This window comes from Westerdykella ornata (genome assembly GCF_010094085.1).
Source record: "Westerdykella ornata strain CBS 379.55 unplaced genomic scaffold EI97scaffold_1, whole genome shotgun sequence".
Taxonomy (NCBI): Eukaryota; Fungi; Ascomycota; class Dothideomycetes; order Pleosporales; family Sporormiaceae; genus Westerdykella; species Westerdykella ornata.
In genome coordinates this window covers 1,864,453-1,880,131 of record NW_022986851.1, presented here as the reverse complement: position 1 = coordinate 1,880,131, position 15,679 = coordinate 1,864,453, and the positions used below count along the sequence as shown (strand labels likewise).

The following is a 15,679-nucleotide window of genomic DNA, read 5'->3' as shown; positions in this document are numbered from 1 at the left end:
GTCCTATGCGGCCCGCCCTCGATCCCGCTCATCCCGCTCAACCCACGAAGACTCTGTGCTCATGTCCCCGACGCCGCCTTTCGTCCCCGACATCCCCGCTTCCACTTCCAGCCCATATTCCTCAATTAGTAAGCCCTCAAAAAGAATCTTGGATAGGCGGACGAAGTCTTCAAAGGAGCGGGCGGGAGCGGGCACGCTAATGCATGAGCGGGGAGATCATCTTGGCGTGTGGCTTGGAATAGATCGTGTGGCTGGCGTGGCTCGTCACTTGCGCGGGAGGGGAATGCCGGTGTGATGTTCCCCGAGCAGGCCAAATAAATGAACATGCAAAGAGATCTACAGCCATCTGAGTGGAGCATCGGTGTTGCGTTTCTGCTACGTTTGGGGATGGGAAGCGCAAGAGGTGGATTGGACGGGTGATCACGAACCATCTTCCTAACAGTGTACTTCACTGCATTAGATGAAGCTTGAGGACAGATGGGAGGTCCAAGCTATGTAGATACGCAGAAGCGGACATGAAGCCTGCTACTAAGTGACGTTCCAAAGTGTATAAACCGGGTTGTGTTTAACAAGTGTAAATGTAACAGCGCGTTTTACACTACCTAGGACACATTTGTGCCTTACAATGTAAAGGGGAGAAACAACACTTAGCTACGAAATATGTATCTCAGTGTGATTAATAAAATGCCTAGGATGCATTTGGGTCGAAGGTGCAAAGCAATAACACCGACAGGGGATTACAAACTGTCTCCTCCGCAGTTTTATATCCTTACCCCAGCGACCGTCTTGACCGGAGCACGAAAGCGATTGAGGTGCCATAGGCTCCGCAACCGTGCATCTAAGAAGGCGCACTGCGACAGTAGGCTACCTTTGCAGTTTCAAAGACGAGGGCTCCAAAACGATACACTCGGCACAAGATTCGAACCCAACTACATCCCGAACAACAAAGACAATTTGAAATAGTTGTATTTCCCTAGTCTTGCTCTCCGAACGTCCGCGCCCACAGTATAACGAACATACTTATCACGACAGCACGGGCATCTTCCTCGTTCTGAATAAGTGGTCCATACTTGCCCGCCCAATCCTCATCGACGGTGGTTAGTCGAGATTCCTATTTCGACGGTCCCGCGGTTTGGGTATCAACAGGCGAGTCTTCACTCTTGGGAGATCCGCTCGTTTGCTCCTCAACCGGTTCCACAGATTGGGTGTTGACGCCAGGCGCGTCGTCTGCGTTGGCTTTGCCCTGTGCTTTCCCCTTCTTCCTCTTGTTCCGCTTCTTGCCTTTCTTCTTTGGCGTTGGGATAGTCTCCTTGCCATTGCCGCTTGGAAGGCCGTCCGCCATGTTGTCGCTGGTGGGAGTAGGGACACGAGGTGTCGGACTGCTGGCCTCACCACCAGCTTGAGTGCCAGCAACTCTAGTGGCGTGCTGTGCAGGTTGAGCCATCGGTGAATTCGGATGAATCGTAGCGATGCTAGCCTCAGAGGCTTCCTCGGTGGCCACCTCAGCGGCGTCCTCAGTGGCTCCCTGGGTCATCACATCCTCCGGCTCGGAGACGAGGAGATCCTCTCCTGCAGTCGGAATCAGAACCGATTTGGCCTCCCCTAAGAAATTTTCTATGTATTGGAGATCCATCCTCTTCTTGGAAAGTCGTAGTAAAGTAGTAGCATCCCAATTGGTCGGGGAACGCTCCTGACTATCAACCAACTGCCGTTGATCATGGAGTTTTGCTTGAGTATATTCCCACCTCTGCTCTGCATGCGAGCACGCATGCCACTCTCCCTTTTCGAGGTAGGCGATGCTGTCACAGGGAAAGCAATAATCATGGTGCAAGAGTCTCTCCACCACCGTTCTTATGTTGCCACAATGCCTGTGCTTGTAAGAAGACGAGATCCCTAAGGTAATCGCGAAGGTGTGCGAGCACTTACCCAACTCTTAATGGCTCCTCATGGATGGTCTCGCCATTCAGCTTCTCTAGGATAGTGTGGCGGCCGGTGCCCTCAGTTACCAGCATCAATACCTGGACGGTAGCGCTTCGATGATCCCGATCTTGATCTGCGGCTACGAAGATCGCGTACTTGATGTTATAATTGGACCCGTTCACTTTGGGATTGCGACGTGGGTGTTGCGGGTCTGGAATTTCGGGGCCGGGTACGGTGCTTGCTGGCAGTGTCATATGGAGAAGGGACGCCATCTTTACCCGAAAGAATTGCGATGTGATGTCATCGTGGTATGGATAGTTCGACCTGACAACGACGTGAATTTTAAACCCTTCGAAAGCGTTGCAGTCCCATTCGAGATGCACGGGCATTTTTGCGATAGCGATGATGGGTTAAGGATAGATGAAGAAAGTAACGAAAGTCCGACCACAAGAGTCGGGTTGATGATATTGCTGGTGAGTGATTGAAAGAGATTAGGATTTGAAAGGGAGTATCGATCAAATCTCCTAGCGGAGTGGCTCCTGATTTTGAACTGCGGTGGGAAGTCGTGATCGGATGGAAGCTAACATCGGCCCGTATTTAGAAGGAATGAAGTTGTCACCGTCTTAGCGAAACACCGCTCGATGCATGTGGATTGGCGATCGTGCCCTTTCCAGCACGCGGGCCGCAACGGCGATGGCTTCCTCTGGCAGGCCGGCGACCCTGGCCACTTTGAGCGCATGGCTGTGACGGTTGACCCCCTTCCTCAACCGATGGATGTAAGAGAACTTTCCGTCCGGCCCCTCGGCGACGTCGTTGCAATAGCAGGCCAGTTTTTCAAACCCTTCCGTCATGTCAGCGAGCACATGAAAGTGAGTCGCGAACAATGTTCTGCATTGGATGACGTGGTACAGGTGGTGTAGGCATGCGTATCCCACAGCAATGCCATCTTCCGGAGTAGTGCCACGTCCGACTTCGTCCATTATCACAAAGGAACGCGGCGTAGCCTCCTTGAGAATCTGGGCAGTCTCTACCATCTCGACCATGAAAGTGGATTGGTCTTGGAACAAGTTGTCGGCCGACCCGACACGGCTGAAGATTTTGTCCACAAGCCCAATCTCGGCGTACTCCGCAGGCACGAAGGAGCCTGTCTGCGCTAGGATCGAGATGAGAGCGTTCTGTCTGAGATAAGTGCTCTTTCCAGCCATATTTGGACCTGTTATGAGCCATATCCTTTCATTGTCCCCAAGAAGGCAGTCGTTCGGCTCAAACTTGCGACCTTGCTCCTCGAGGCTGGTCTCCACCACTGGATGGCGACCACCGACGATGTTATGAGAGGTCCCGGCATTCAAAATAGGGCGAACCCATCCTTTGTCTCGAGCGAGTATCGCAAAAGCACATGCTACATCCAGTTCGTCAAGTGCGGCGGCATTTCGCCGTAGCTTGACGATGTTTCGGACGACTTCCGCTCTTAGACCAGCGAGGACCCGCTGCTCTTCATTTCGGATTTGGAAACGGGTCTCATCCATTTGTGCACCTAACCGAGCCCATTCGGGGATCTGGAAGGAGCGTGTCGATTTGCTGCTGCTCAAACTCTTCGGATAGTGGGCGGTCACACGGGATACATCTTTTCCCTTGACGTGCGCGATGTGCGCCAGATTGGGGGTCCACTTCAAAGTCAGACTTTCAGCGCCCAATTTCCGCCGCAGGTCCTTCTCCAGATCCAGTTTGGACTGAACCAGAACATCAAGAGAGTGGTGTAGCTTTGCTAGCGTTTTACTCGCATTTCGCTTCATTATCCAGATATCTTCTCTCCCATCTGTGGCGCTCTTGAAACTGGGTGCTATCATATGCGGCTTGGGTTGGATACGTTTTGGCAGAGTCTTGAGGTCTTCTTCTCCCGCCTCCCTTCCAAGGACTTCTTGTGTGAGCTCGGCTACTGCAGCTGCCTCGTCATCCTCTATACGGTGTCGCTCAGACAATCCCTCTTCATCAATAGCATCCTGAATTCTCTTGGCCAGTTCCAAAGGCTGACTCAACTCGAATCGTCTTCCCAGGGACGAGAGACAAGCCCTTCGTCTCCTTTCTGTAGGCTCATCCTCAGCAGCGATAGGTATGGAGCTACGTGAGGCAGAGTGTTCTTGGAGAACAGACAATATATCGGAAGTGGTCATAATGGTCTTGGATATTTCGATCAGATCGTCGGCATCTCCACGGCCTACAGTGAACTTGGTGACAAGGCGCAGTGAGTCAAAAGTATGGCCAAGTAATGACATAACTTCCTGGCGGAGTTGCGGATATTCGATCATCTCTTGCACCAGGTCCAAACGGTCATTGATCGTAGACAGGGACATCGACGGAGCGCCTGCCACAGTCAGCTCACCGTTCAGATGATTCACAGGAACAGTATATCTGCATACACAATCGCTGCGTCAGAAGCCTAGTCCCGCTTTTGGTGACCGTCTGCTTCAGAGAGTGCAGCAGGCTCCCTTCGTACGTGCCGTCCCGGAGGGTAGTACGGATCTCAAGGGCCCTCAAACTGTTCTTGTCAATACTCATGTGCTCCTCGGCTTGATGTCTCACAGGAGCACGCAGTCGAGTCTGGGAGCCAATCAACTGATGCTTGACATAGTGCAACAGTGACCCACCGGCCGCAACCTCGCCGGGACGGAAATTGGCACAGTCGAAATCATCCACAATATCCTCCAGCATAGGTAACCAGTCTTTGACTGTCAAAGACGATTCTAGACGTTGTTGAAAACTGATTGTGTACCCATCGTCCCGCAACGTCGAAACAAGCCTACCGTGGTCGTTTTCAGCAAAGATGCTATCAAGCACGATTTCTCTCGGCTTTATCCTGGCTACAGCGGAGGGCAACGACGCGATGTCGGTGCTCTGGGTCATAAAATCCCCGCTGGACAGGTCAATCCAGGCAAGACCGACCTCAGTCCGGGGAGATGGCTGCATAGAGGCAACCTTGCTGCCTCTGCGGCCAGCTTCATTCCCCATCAATTCTGAAGTGTCCACATGGATAGAGAGCAGATAATTGTTTTCCCAGGGATCCATGAAGTGCTCATCTATAAGGGTTCCAGGAGTGATAATACGTGATACCCTCCTAGTGTAAGCGGGTTCGCCTTTTGCTTTGGTCGGGGCGTCGTTCAGGAACTCATCACTGATAGCGACGTGTTTGTTCAAGTCCTGCACGAGGATTTTGAGGTACCGATCCAATTGGTAGGCGGGAAATCCAGCCTACAGTCTGAGCGATAATTCAGGTGGAGGGTAAAACTCTTGAACGTACCATCGACACTGCAGGCCTACTACTGCCTCTTGTTGGTTTTCTTCTTGTCTTTTTGATGTTAAGCAGAGGCGCATATTCGTCGGCATGTTCGAAATATAACTAAAGTCTCATCAGCATTGTCCGAGCCGCACGACATGGTCTCAAACCTCATAAAATCCCCCGACTCTTGTCAACAGTACACAGTGGCTAAACTTCAACATGTTGTTGCGAACTTGCTGCAGGAGGGGAGGGTATTCCGGCTCCGGCTCTGCGTTTGAGACATCTCCTGGCGAATGGTCGGAGATGTCACCTTGTGGGAGGTCTTCGAGGGTAAGGACCGACTGCTTTTTGGCTCCTCGGATCTGTTGATGCCATATTGAGAAGAGTGGTGCACAGCGTTTCTCACGTGAGACTCTAGGAGGTCGCGTCAAGTTCGCGGACGGCGAAGGAACAGATAGTATGTTTCGTGTTGATAATAGACCAATGGGCTTAGTCCGCTGGATACATTGACTGCTGCGCGAAGCATGCCGCAGGAGCATGTTCCAGGATGCTTCGGCACTGAGAAAATGGTCAGAGAAGAGGTTTGTCTTGAAAAAGTGTTTGATAGTGAAGCGTGAGAAAAGCACTTGAAGAAACACCCCCCCTGTATTTCAGCTACCCCGATACGGTTAGCGGTTGTGTGGGGTGAACGATCGGCTCAGTTGTGCTACCCCACGCATGTGGCTTCTTCCACCCTTCAATCACACCTGGGCACGACGATTTGCCATGGCGCCGCAATTTGATCCTTTGGAGAATGATCTCATTCTCCGTGCTGCCAGAGGTACTTCTAGCACATCTGGTGTCTCTTCCAAACTGACCTTAGCCAGGCGAGAAAACCGAGCGGGCGCCCATGTGGGTGATGCGTCAAGGTCAGCGGGCAGGTTGTCTGCAAGTCCAATCTTGTTGCGACTGACCCAATGCAGCTGGTCGCTACTTGCCGGAGTACCACGAGGCGAAGGGAAGCCATGACTTCTTCGATTGCTGCCGAACTCCCGAGATTGCGGCGACGTTAACGCTACAACCCATCGAGAGATACGCCGGGCTCATTGACGCCGCCATAATATTCTCCGACATTCTCGTGATACCACAGGCAATGGGCATGGAAGTCATCATGGTGGATAAGAAGGGGCCACATTTCCCGGAGCCGCTGCAATCACCCGAAGATTCACAGTACCGGGAGCTTATGCAAAGGAAGGTGGACGTGAAAGAGTCGCTGGATTATGTGTACAAGGCAATCACGCTTACAAGGCAGAAGCTGAAGGGGAGAGTACCGCTGATCGGGTTTTGCGGCGCGCCGTGGACACTTTTGGCGTATATGGTTGAGGGAGGAGGCAGCAAGATGTTCATACAGGCGAAGACGTGGATCTTCAGATATCCGGAAGAGAGCAAGGCGCTCCTGCAGAAGATCGCCGAATGCTGCGTTGAGTATTTGGCACTCCAGGTTCAGGCTGGTGCGCAGGTAAGAGGACTGTAAGGTCTCTTCAGGTGCCCAGCTACTGACTCCTTGTAGATGATACAGGTTTTCGACTCCTGGGCAGGAGAGCTATCTCCTTCCTCCTTCAGAACATTCGCACTGCCTTACCTCAACTATATCGCCGATAACCTGCCTCGGAGATTACAAGAGCTGGGCCTGGAACGTGTGCCAATGACGGTTTTCGCAAAAGGCGCCTGGTATGCCCTAGAGGTACTCTGTGACTCGAATTACGATGTCATTGGCCTAGACTGGCTGCATGATCCGCGAGAGGCGTACGAGGTTGCTCGTTCCAAGGGGAAGACACTCCAAGGCAACGCTGACCCCGGTGTACTCTATGGTGGGCGGGAGGCCATCACGCAGGTGGTTAAGGAAATGGTCTCAGGTTTTGGAGGTGGGAAGCAAGGCTGGATCGCTAACTTGGGCCACGGTATGGACACCTGTCTGCAGTTGTGAAGAGCTTCGTTGACCCATAATCAGGTATCACGCCACAAGTAAACCCTGACGACCTGAGGTTCTTCTTCGAGGAGATTTACCGATACTGCAAGGCCTCCGCATAGTATGAGCAATGGTTGTGCTGCAACCACGGCATTTCGTGGATATTCTTTCGACGTCATCGACACAGCGCTTTCCCTTGTACATATTCCCACGAGCTCCATGTAGAGCGAAGGATGCGCTCTCGAGCGTTAAATTCTGTTGTATAAGACATATAGAGAAGTAAATCAACAATGGGGACAGGATGCGATGCATTATGGTGTACTAGGATTGTCACATGACGACAGATTTCTGATGCCTATTGAACGTAAGTGATGGCATCGATCCGAGCGACCTGTTCCGGGCCTTTTATGGATTGTATATTCTTATTACCCTTGCTATATGTCCATGTGTGGGAGAAATAGGATTATACTGTGTAGGTTCCGTTAGCATCACGTGATAATATCACCCTGATTGGCTGCAGGGAACACAATGGTGAACTCGGGCTAGCGCGGCTCGGTGCATCGTAGCTCCATTGCGTGCAGTGAAGAGCGCTTCAACTGGGATAGAATAAGGGTGGTCAACAAGAAAAAGTTGCCGGTGATTCTCGCGTCTTCTGGGCTCATGTCGCGTTTGTCTTCTCTGCGCGGGCCCCGGCGGCGATTGTGCCTCGGACAAGGTGAAGAGGGTTGTGCTGCGGCGAGGCAGTCGCAGATGGAAGTCGATGGAATCCCGCCGAACTTTCTCTCGGCACCGCAGATTCGGAACATCCTGGTTACGCTTCTTAAACCCAAAGATTCTCTCGGGCGCCTGTCACTACTTAATTTTCCACTTAAACCAAAATCTCTGCTGTAAAGCTTCGACTCGACTGTCTTCCCCGTCTGCCTGTCAAAATCTCGCACGCATCCTGCGCAGTTTGCGAGACCAAAGAGAGTGATCCGTCAGCCGGCCTCTTCACTCCCCGATCCCCTCCCACTCCGTTACACACCTTCACTCAATCGACAATCGCTCCTCCGTTTCACACCTAGTGCGCTCATAAAGCCTGCTGGAAACCTCTCCAACCAAATCTTCTTGCAGATCACAGTATGGTGAAGGACACCAAGTTCTACGATATCCTAGGCGTACGTGTCTCTCAGTTTTGGTCCCACGACCGCTCTAGGGTCAGAACTGACAGTGCTAGGTTCCGCCGGATGCGAGCGAGTCACAGCTGAAGTCTGCGTATAAAAAGGGAGCCCTGAAATGGCATCCAGGTATGTTCACACCTCTCTGTAGCCTCGTCGCAGAGCCTAACACATGCGACAGACAAGAACGCACACAACCCCGAGGCCGCAGAGAAGTTCAAAGACCTATCGCACGCATATGAAATCCTTTCGGACCCTCAGAAGCGTCAAATATACGACCAATATGGCGAGGAAGGCCTGGAGCAAGGTGGAATGGGCGGCGGCGGCATGGCCGCTGAGGATATCTTCGCACAGTTCTTTGGAGGCGGTGGTGGCCCGTTTGGCGGCATGTTTGGGGGAGGTATGCGCGAAACGGGACCAAAGAAGGCACGCACCATCTCCCACGTCCACAAGGTTTCGTTGGAGGACATCTACCGTGGAAAGGTGTCAAAGCTTGCTCTCCAGAAATCCGTCATTTGCCCCAAGTGCGATGGCCGCGGCGGTAAGGAGGGTGCTGTGAAGAAGTGCGCTGGCTGCGATGGCCGTGGTATGAAGACTATGATGCGCCAGATGGGTCCCATGATTCAGCGGTTCCAGACGGTCTGCTCCGACTGCCAGGGAGAGGGTGAGATCATCCGGGATCGCGACCGATGCAAGCAGTGCAACGGCAAGAAGACCGTTATCGAGAGGAAAGTTCTCCACGTCCATGTCGACCGTGGTGTTAAGAGCGGCCACAAGATCGAGTTCAGGGGCGAGGGTGATCAATTACCAGGCGTCGAGCCCGGAGACGTCGTCTTCGAGATTGAACAGAAGCCGCACCCGCGATTCCAGCGCAAGGACGACGACCTCTTCTATCAAGCCGAGATTGACCTCTTTACCGCCCTTGCCGGTGGCCAGATTCACATCGAGCATCTCGACGACCGGTGGTTGACGGTTGACATTGCGCCGGGCGAGTGCATCAGCCCAGGTATGTGGAACTGGTTACCTTGATGGACAAAGGCATTTGCTAACGAAACTAGGCGAGGTTAAAGTGATCCGCGGCCAAGGTATGCCCTCATACCGGCACCACGACTTCGGAAACCTCTACATCCAGTTCGACGTCAGGTTCCCAGAACGCATCACAGGCGACGACGAGGGCGGCCCTATGACACAAGAGCAAATCGATGCATTGGCAAAGGTTCTTCCGAGACAGACCATACCCGGACCGGTACCTCCTCCAGATGCCATGATCGAGGACTTCACGCTAGACGACGTCGACCCGACGAGGGAGCATGCCCGTGCTCGCGGCATGGCTGGTATGGAAGATGAAGACGACGATATGCATCCTGGTGCCGAGCGCGTGCAGTGCGCATCACAGTAAAGGGGATCATGATGATGAAGTTACGAAGGAACGACGCAATATGAAAGCGTGGGCTTCAATACTCGTTACCAACGGGCTGGAGGCATGCATATCCGCATCGACCTCGGCCTGGCTTTCACGTGTTGAACTTGGATTCTCGTTCTCTCCCCCATGGAGGAGAAATAGCCGGTTTCTTCCCTTGCATCTTTCTTCCATCTCTCTGTGTGGGCATGTTCGGGCCTTCTTCTCTGGGATTCCCTCTTATGTCCTTTTCGGTTGGTTTTAGACTTTGTGGGGTGGCGTGGGATGATGATGCGCCTCTTCGCTGCTAGGGCTTTCTCCTCCCTGGGGCGGAAATCGGGCAGGATTATTCATTTTCTCCTTGGATCGGGTGTCTGCTTGGAGAGGGTGGAGGTGCGTGGAAAGGAGGATGAGGATGGATTGAATGTGGTGAGCAAGGATAGAACCAGGATGGGGAGTGAAGTGGATTATAGACAATGGAATTGCATTCACATTCTGAACTTGGATGTTTGGTACTTGTTATGAGGTGAGGGTTTTGATGTGATGATGAACTGACTGGTGGTGATGGAGCTTATCATCACCGTCACCATAACTAAAATCAAGTTGTCCACTGAGATATGTAGATCGAGACATGGCTGCTTCCTCTGCAAGTATCTATTTTCGAAGGCTAATTCTCGAGTGTAACCGAAAGAAAGCGAATGCCCCTCCCCCCATGAAATAGAGCTTGCAATGTTAGATTGGAGAAATATAAGTGTGATGGGATTGTAATAGAGCTTTGGGCGGCATCCTTGGGAGTTTCGGAAATGCTACATGAAGAACCATCGAGCAGGTTTTTGATGTCGAGGAGCAAAGAGAAAAATGATCTCAAAACATTCGTCGAAGCAGTGTACGTTTCAGTGCTTAGGCTGCTGTGCAGCGAAACATATCATTTGAGGAATGGGTTTTGCGGTCTCGAAACTAGGGATGGGACATAGGCGGCTTAGTACTAAGGTTTTCGATGGCCGAATTTCATGGACTTGGGTCTTCATCTGATTGAGGTCTTGGAGGAAGCCTGACACTTCGTTATTACTCGCTGTAGCTGCGATATGGATATATTTTGGATTACCGCCCGTGCAGAGCATGCACTTGCCGGTTCTGTATTTGGGGTGTCGGAGAACCGCACATAATCTCTGCTTCGATGGTCTTTGGTGTCTGGCTGTTTCATAGTCCGACATCTCGCACGGTTAAGGTTAGACACTGTGAGGTATCGTATCCCTGTGTATGGGTAGAGGAATGCGTGGGATACTGCGAGTGCAAAACATAAAGCCTCTGGTAAGGGATTTGAGTTATCAATAAATTCTCATGGTGGGTTGTGCTTTTGATTTATGATTCCCGATCCTTCATTCGGGGTCGGGGTCGGTTTTTGCTGCTTAGGAGGGACGGAGATGCCATGGGGAGTTTGTGTGCCTTTGATTTATGATCCCGGATCCCTCATCATCTCGGGTTTGATGTCTTGCGGCTTTGCAGGGAAGCAGGTGTCTTCATACCGTCGTGTAGTGACATATATATAGAATTCTGTGGCTGCAGGGTATGCTTGCTGCGGATAGTGTTCTAGAAAAGGGGGCGTAGGCACATAGAGTGATGCAGAAGAAGATTTGACGTTGAATCTCATGGGAGCTGATAAACCCCATATTAGCGGTACAGTTATTTTTCTAGTCGCAAGTTGGTGTTAAGGTATAGGGATTGAATGGGGGCCGTGAGTGTAAAACATGTGAAGATGTGCAGACGATTACGATTTCGTCGATTGATTGCCCATAGGTTCCCAACATTCGTTGTCGTGCGCAACTGCTAAGTTCTCGTGGAATCACATAAAGTGGACGTCATTATGGTATAGATGATCAGGGACTTCTCCTCCCCGTCATGTCTTTTCAGATAGTGGGGTATATGGGCTGCTGCAAAGGCAGAACATGACTTCTGGACAAGATGTTTTCGTTGATAGGTTATAAATGGCAGAGGAGTGCTTTCTGTTGGATGTTTGATGTTAAACAGTTAAATCAAGAGGCGATCATACACGCATCATTGTTTGAATCGATCGAGTTAGATATGGAAAGCTCGCCACTCAAGACATGCTATGTCTTCGGTAACTCGTTGGGGTTTCCGTGGGAAGACAGCACATAGTCTCTACTATTCGGTACTTCTCATGTGGATATGTCGTTGGTCGTTGTATTGCCAATTTGCGGTGCAGGCACCTGGACGCCTCCCCTCATGAGTTGAGTTATGAGTTGAGGGTTTAATATATGGAGCCGACTGCGACTACAGAACATTTATCAACTGGGTTGCCGGTAGTTTTGCGAGAGATGGAATGTAGATTTCTTCGCTTGCATTTTCGTGTAGCATGGTAAACGACGGATTATCTTGACACATAGGTCGATGGTTTGCATCGGTCACGCCTTATCTGACGGCCATCTTCTTCTCATCTTCTTCTTTCGGTACGAGGGAGATCGTTGGAACATAGCGGGTATTGCATACAGTTTGAAAATCGGAGGTTTTTGAAACTGCTATTCGGTTCCGAGCTCATATGCAGATGTGTAGCTCAGGCAGCTAAAGACCTTATTTCGTTCGTTATTCCTGGATGCAGAAACGGCAGCCGCAGCGGCATATTAGGACTTGGTTCTTTAGTCTTGTAAGGGCGTTCGAGAGTGCGCATCAGTGCAAGTTCTGGTAAATCTAGACACCGAGTGTTATGAGAAAGCGAAGGAACAGGAGTTGCGGTAGAGGCACGCGAGTCGGCCTTTATATGTGTGCGGATAGAGAAAGACAAGGATTACTAGCGCTCGCAGAACATATGTATGCCTTCATTTGGTTTGTTTAAAGATGGCACATAGATGGCAGACCTCTGAAAGCTTCGACGACTCATTGTTGGCAGGTTACAGATCGCTGATACGGTACAGCCGACTCGGCGTTTCACTTCATCGATTCAAGCGAGGGTGATTTTGGAAGGTGTACTGCGACATGAGCATTCATTTTTGAGCCTGGCTTAAGTTGTTGGAAGAGAGCACATGAGTCGCAATCGTGAGATATTTTTGATTGAGACTGCCATAGACGTAGACTGTCGAGATTGCGATGAGAGTGGGGAGACGTCTCTCTTCATATATGACTGACCCGGGAAGATATGTGGAGTGTACATGCGCTGCTGCGGCCGTGGGCATGCACTACGTTCTCCCGGATTTGTTTCAAGGCGCACATTATCTCAAAAACCATTGATGCTGGTGCCAACTTCTTTGTCGGTGCGCATGGCGAATGGCGGACCAGGGAGGAAGGGGTCTGACTCCATTCGGGAGAGGCGAAGTGATTGTTGAAGTCTATTGGCATGAGCAAGAATTGCAGAGAGTTGCTAGACGTTATGGTTTGAGGAAATAGCACATCATTATGGCCTTCCAAAAATTTCCAATTCGAAAGCCTTGAAAACAGGAACCAAAAGGGGATGGCTGTTTTTAAAAGCAGGCAGTAAAGACAGTTGTAGAAGGATTAGTGCTAGAGTCGAACCTGTTTAACATGCAGGACCATCAGGGAAGATCTTTTGGTTGTCAAGACTCGGAGCATGACTTGATTCCGCATGTCATAGAAGCGTGAAAAGCGGACTGCGACAGCAGGACATTACAACGAGGCAATCGAATTCCAAAATGTTTACATATAATGTCCAAGTCTTTTTGATTTTGCTTCGAATTGCTAGAAGTGAGGAACAGGTTGGCGTGTTAGAATACGGGCATGGAGACGCCGCCAATTATCAGTGAACCTAGACATTATTTGGTGTAAAGGGTGCCGTGACAGCAAAACATGCATATTGCCGTCGTTCGTCTTTGAATGCTGAAAGATCGAGCACAGAGTCCACGTCTCATCAATTTGATTTGCGGTTTCTAGCCGACTATAATCGGCTTTTTACAGCTGCGGCGTCTCGGAGTAAGTGCCTATGTTATCGAAATTGTAAATCAGAAGCCTCATTGAACCTCTTTATTTTCCACGTTTAGATTGTAAATGCAGATATCGGAATCCAAACAAAAGAAATCTTAGATGCATGCTTAAAGACAAAGGTTGGGGGAAGAAAAGTCAGTATGTGTATTATAGCTAGACTTTATAAACAGGTCAAGTGCGGTTACGAGACAGGTTTATGGAAAAGCTACCTTTGCGCAATTCACTGACGTTTCGACTTTAGAACTGCGCCTACTTCGTCACGTCGAAGACCTCGCCTCGCTCCACATTCCTAGAGATAGCGAGTACAGGTAAAGAAGTCAGCGATAACAACTCGAGGATCATCAAAGAAAGGAAACAAGATCCCCAAGATCTTGATACATTTGTAGGACTTGAGCGTACTGGGTTTCGCTCCAATTAGCGCATCGTATCCTCACGGTTTGTAAACCAACTGCGATACTTACAATGTTCTCATCAGTAAAGACACCAACTTGATCCGCATGATCTATACCGCCCGTCACGCCAAATTTCCAGTAGGACCCTCGGTTCATGGCTAGAGCGCCGCGGTTGAAGTTTGTAATATCATTGGATGGATTGTTCACACCATCCGCCGGGCCGTCCATTGACACTGTGTCAACAACGCCGTCATTGCGCCCGGAGGGGTCTAGTGGTGTAGCTACACCACTCATTCCTAGAGAAAAGATGGAAAGGAGAGGGAGCATGTCTGCTCGCGGAATTCGTCCTCCGGGACTCGGGACTCTAAATGCGTAGCCCAAACCGCTGGCGTGGTTATTGAAGACGTTAACGAGCCACCGTGCGTACGCAATGTCATTCGGATTTCCTGGGGTCAAGCTGGAAGCTCCATGGGCGAGCCAAGATAGAGATGAGACCGCATTTGCGGTGACATCTCCGGGGCCGGGATATGCCAAACCAAATAGCGATACAGCGGGATGTACTGGTAGATTCTTAAGGTCCTGCCCTGTGAGTTCTTGCCGGGGGAGGGGTCTTGTGGCGTCAAAGGACAACGTGAAGTAATAGGTTTGAGGAGATGCACTTGGATTGAAATCCGTGTTCAGCCTGTTGATCCCCTGCACGCCGTTGTCCCTTATGCCGTTATCATTGGAGTTCCACCAGGTCATGATAGCATTCTGGAGACGACCATGCATGGCTCGAAAGCTCTCCCCTGGGTTGGGTGTGAATCCCCAGTGATCTAGTTGCAGATCGACAAAGCGGGTTGGATTAAAGGCTGCCGAAACTACCAGGCGGGTGATAACCTCGTTGACTGGGATGTTACGAAGGATGTCCTGGCCGGATAATGAGCCAACAATTTGAAAGACTTTTATTTTTACTAAGAATTTTTGTTATAGACAGAGACTTACGTTGAAAATAACGTCGGTAATAGTCGTGCCTAGATAAGGCGTACCTAGGGTTACCACGGATTTGACAAAGTTTTGTCGGTTCCCTAAAGCCAAGCCAAAGTAAGCTGGATTTCTCCCTCCATGACGACCTGACAATAATTCTATGAGCAGGCGCACGGTATTTCCACCTTGTGAATGACATATCATGTGAACGGGTTGTGCTCCGCTCCATTGCCAGCCCGGGGGTAACACTCCCAAGACCACGGCTTGCTTAGTCAAGCGTGGAGTACCGGGTGGAAGATTGGCGATATAGCTCCCGTAGTCGACTGGGATACGTGTAGGTGGAAAGGCTTGTCGGCCATCGAATCCTGGACCTGCACTAGTCACAGTTGCGTCGTGCCCTTATACTCTTATGCGGTGCCAGAAAACTTACGCGGCCCTGCCAACGTTATACAGTTGGCAGTACAATTCGCATGCCCGTTCCCAGTTGCTGGATATAGGCCCAATACGAGGAAGAATTACTGGTCTTCCCGTGTGCCGTTGAAGCTCTGAGGCAAGGTCCTCAAATCCACCCCAGTAATTGACGGATCCAAACAGGGGTTCACCGAAGCCGCTGAACCCTGGTACTACGTGATTGTCAGTTATAGAAGCAACCTGCAAGGAATTGTATTACCG

At 50.8% G+C, this 15,679-nt stretch overlaps 5 protein-coding genes across 5 annotated transcripts; 2 read left to right on the top strand and 3 right to left on the bottom strand.

Annotated features, from left to right (window-relative positions):
* Positions 1 to 1,037: 1,037 nt before the first annotated feature.
* EI97DRAFT_25219 (uncharacterized protein) lies at positions 1,038 to 2,426 on the bottom strand. Its single transcript, XM_033794156.1, has 2 exons — positions 1,927 to 2,426; positions 1,038 to 1,868 (listed from the first exon to the last, which is right to left on the bottom strand). The coding sequence occupies exons 1-2, from the start codon at positions 2,307 to 2,309 to the stop codon at positions 1,112 to 1,114; spliced, it is 1,140 nt and encodes a 379-aa protein (XP_033658820.1). The 5' UTR covers positions 2,310 to 2,426; the 3' UTR covers positions 1,038 to 1,111.
* A 117-nt stretch (positions 2,427 to 2,543) lies between these two features.
* Positions 2,544 to 5,733, bottom strand: EI97DRAFT_368154 (uncharacterized protein; the record flags this gene model as incomplete). The annotated part of the gene is made up of 4 exons (XM_033795118.1): positions 2,544 to 4,282; positions 4,338 to 5,166; positions 5,216 to 5,314; positions 5,362 to 5,733. The coding sequence occupies 4 exons, from the start codon at positions 5,731 to 5,733 to the stop codon at positions 2,544 to 2,546; spliced, it is 3,039 nt and encodes a 1,012-aa protein (XP_033658819.1).
* A 195-nt stretch (positions 5,734 to 5,928) lies between these two features.
* EI97DRAFT_429331 (uroporphyrinogen decarboxylase) lies at positions 5,929 to 7,589 on the top strand. The gene is made up of 5 exons (XM_033797418.1): positions 5,929 to 6,014; positions 6,061 to 6,102; positions 6,157 to 6,692; positions 6,744 to 7,134; positions 7,185 to 7,589. Exons 1-5 carry the CDS (start codon positions 5,960 to 5,962, stop codon positions 7,262 to 7,264), a joined length of 1,104 nt encoding a protein of 367 aa, XP_033658818.1. The 5' UTR covers positions 5,929 to 5,959; the 3' UTR covers positions 7,265 to 7,589.
* Positions 7,590 to 8,106: 517 nt separating this feature from the next.
* On the top strand, positions 8,107 to 9,841 carry EI97DRAFT_25225 (DnaJ-domain-containing protein). Its single transcript, XM_033794158.1, has 4 exons — positions 8,107 to 8,299; positions 8,359 to 8,428; positions 8,481 to 9,305; positions 9,358 to 9,841. The coding sequence occupies exons 1-4, from the start codon at positions 8,264 to 8,266 to the stop codon at positions 9,696 to 9,698; spliced, it is 1,272 nt and encodes a 423-aa protein (XP_033658817.1). The 5' UTR covers positions 8,107 to 8,263; the 3' UTR covers positions 9,699 to 9,841.
* A 3,948-nt stretch (positions 9,842 to 13,789) lies between these two features.
* Positions 13,790 to 15,212, bottom strand: EI97DRAFT_497915 (uncharacterized protein; the record flags this gene model as incomplete). The annotated part of the gene is made up of 3 exons (XM_033802530.1): positions 13,790 to 14,047; positions 14,111 to 14,950; positions 15,026 to 15,212. Coding segments are annotated over 3 exons (1,084 nt in total), but the record flags the coding sequence as incomplete, so codon positions are not given.
* Positions 15,213 to 15,679: the final 467 nt, after the last annotated feature.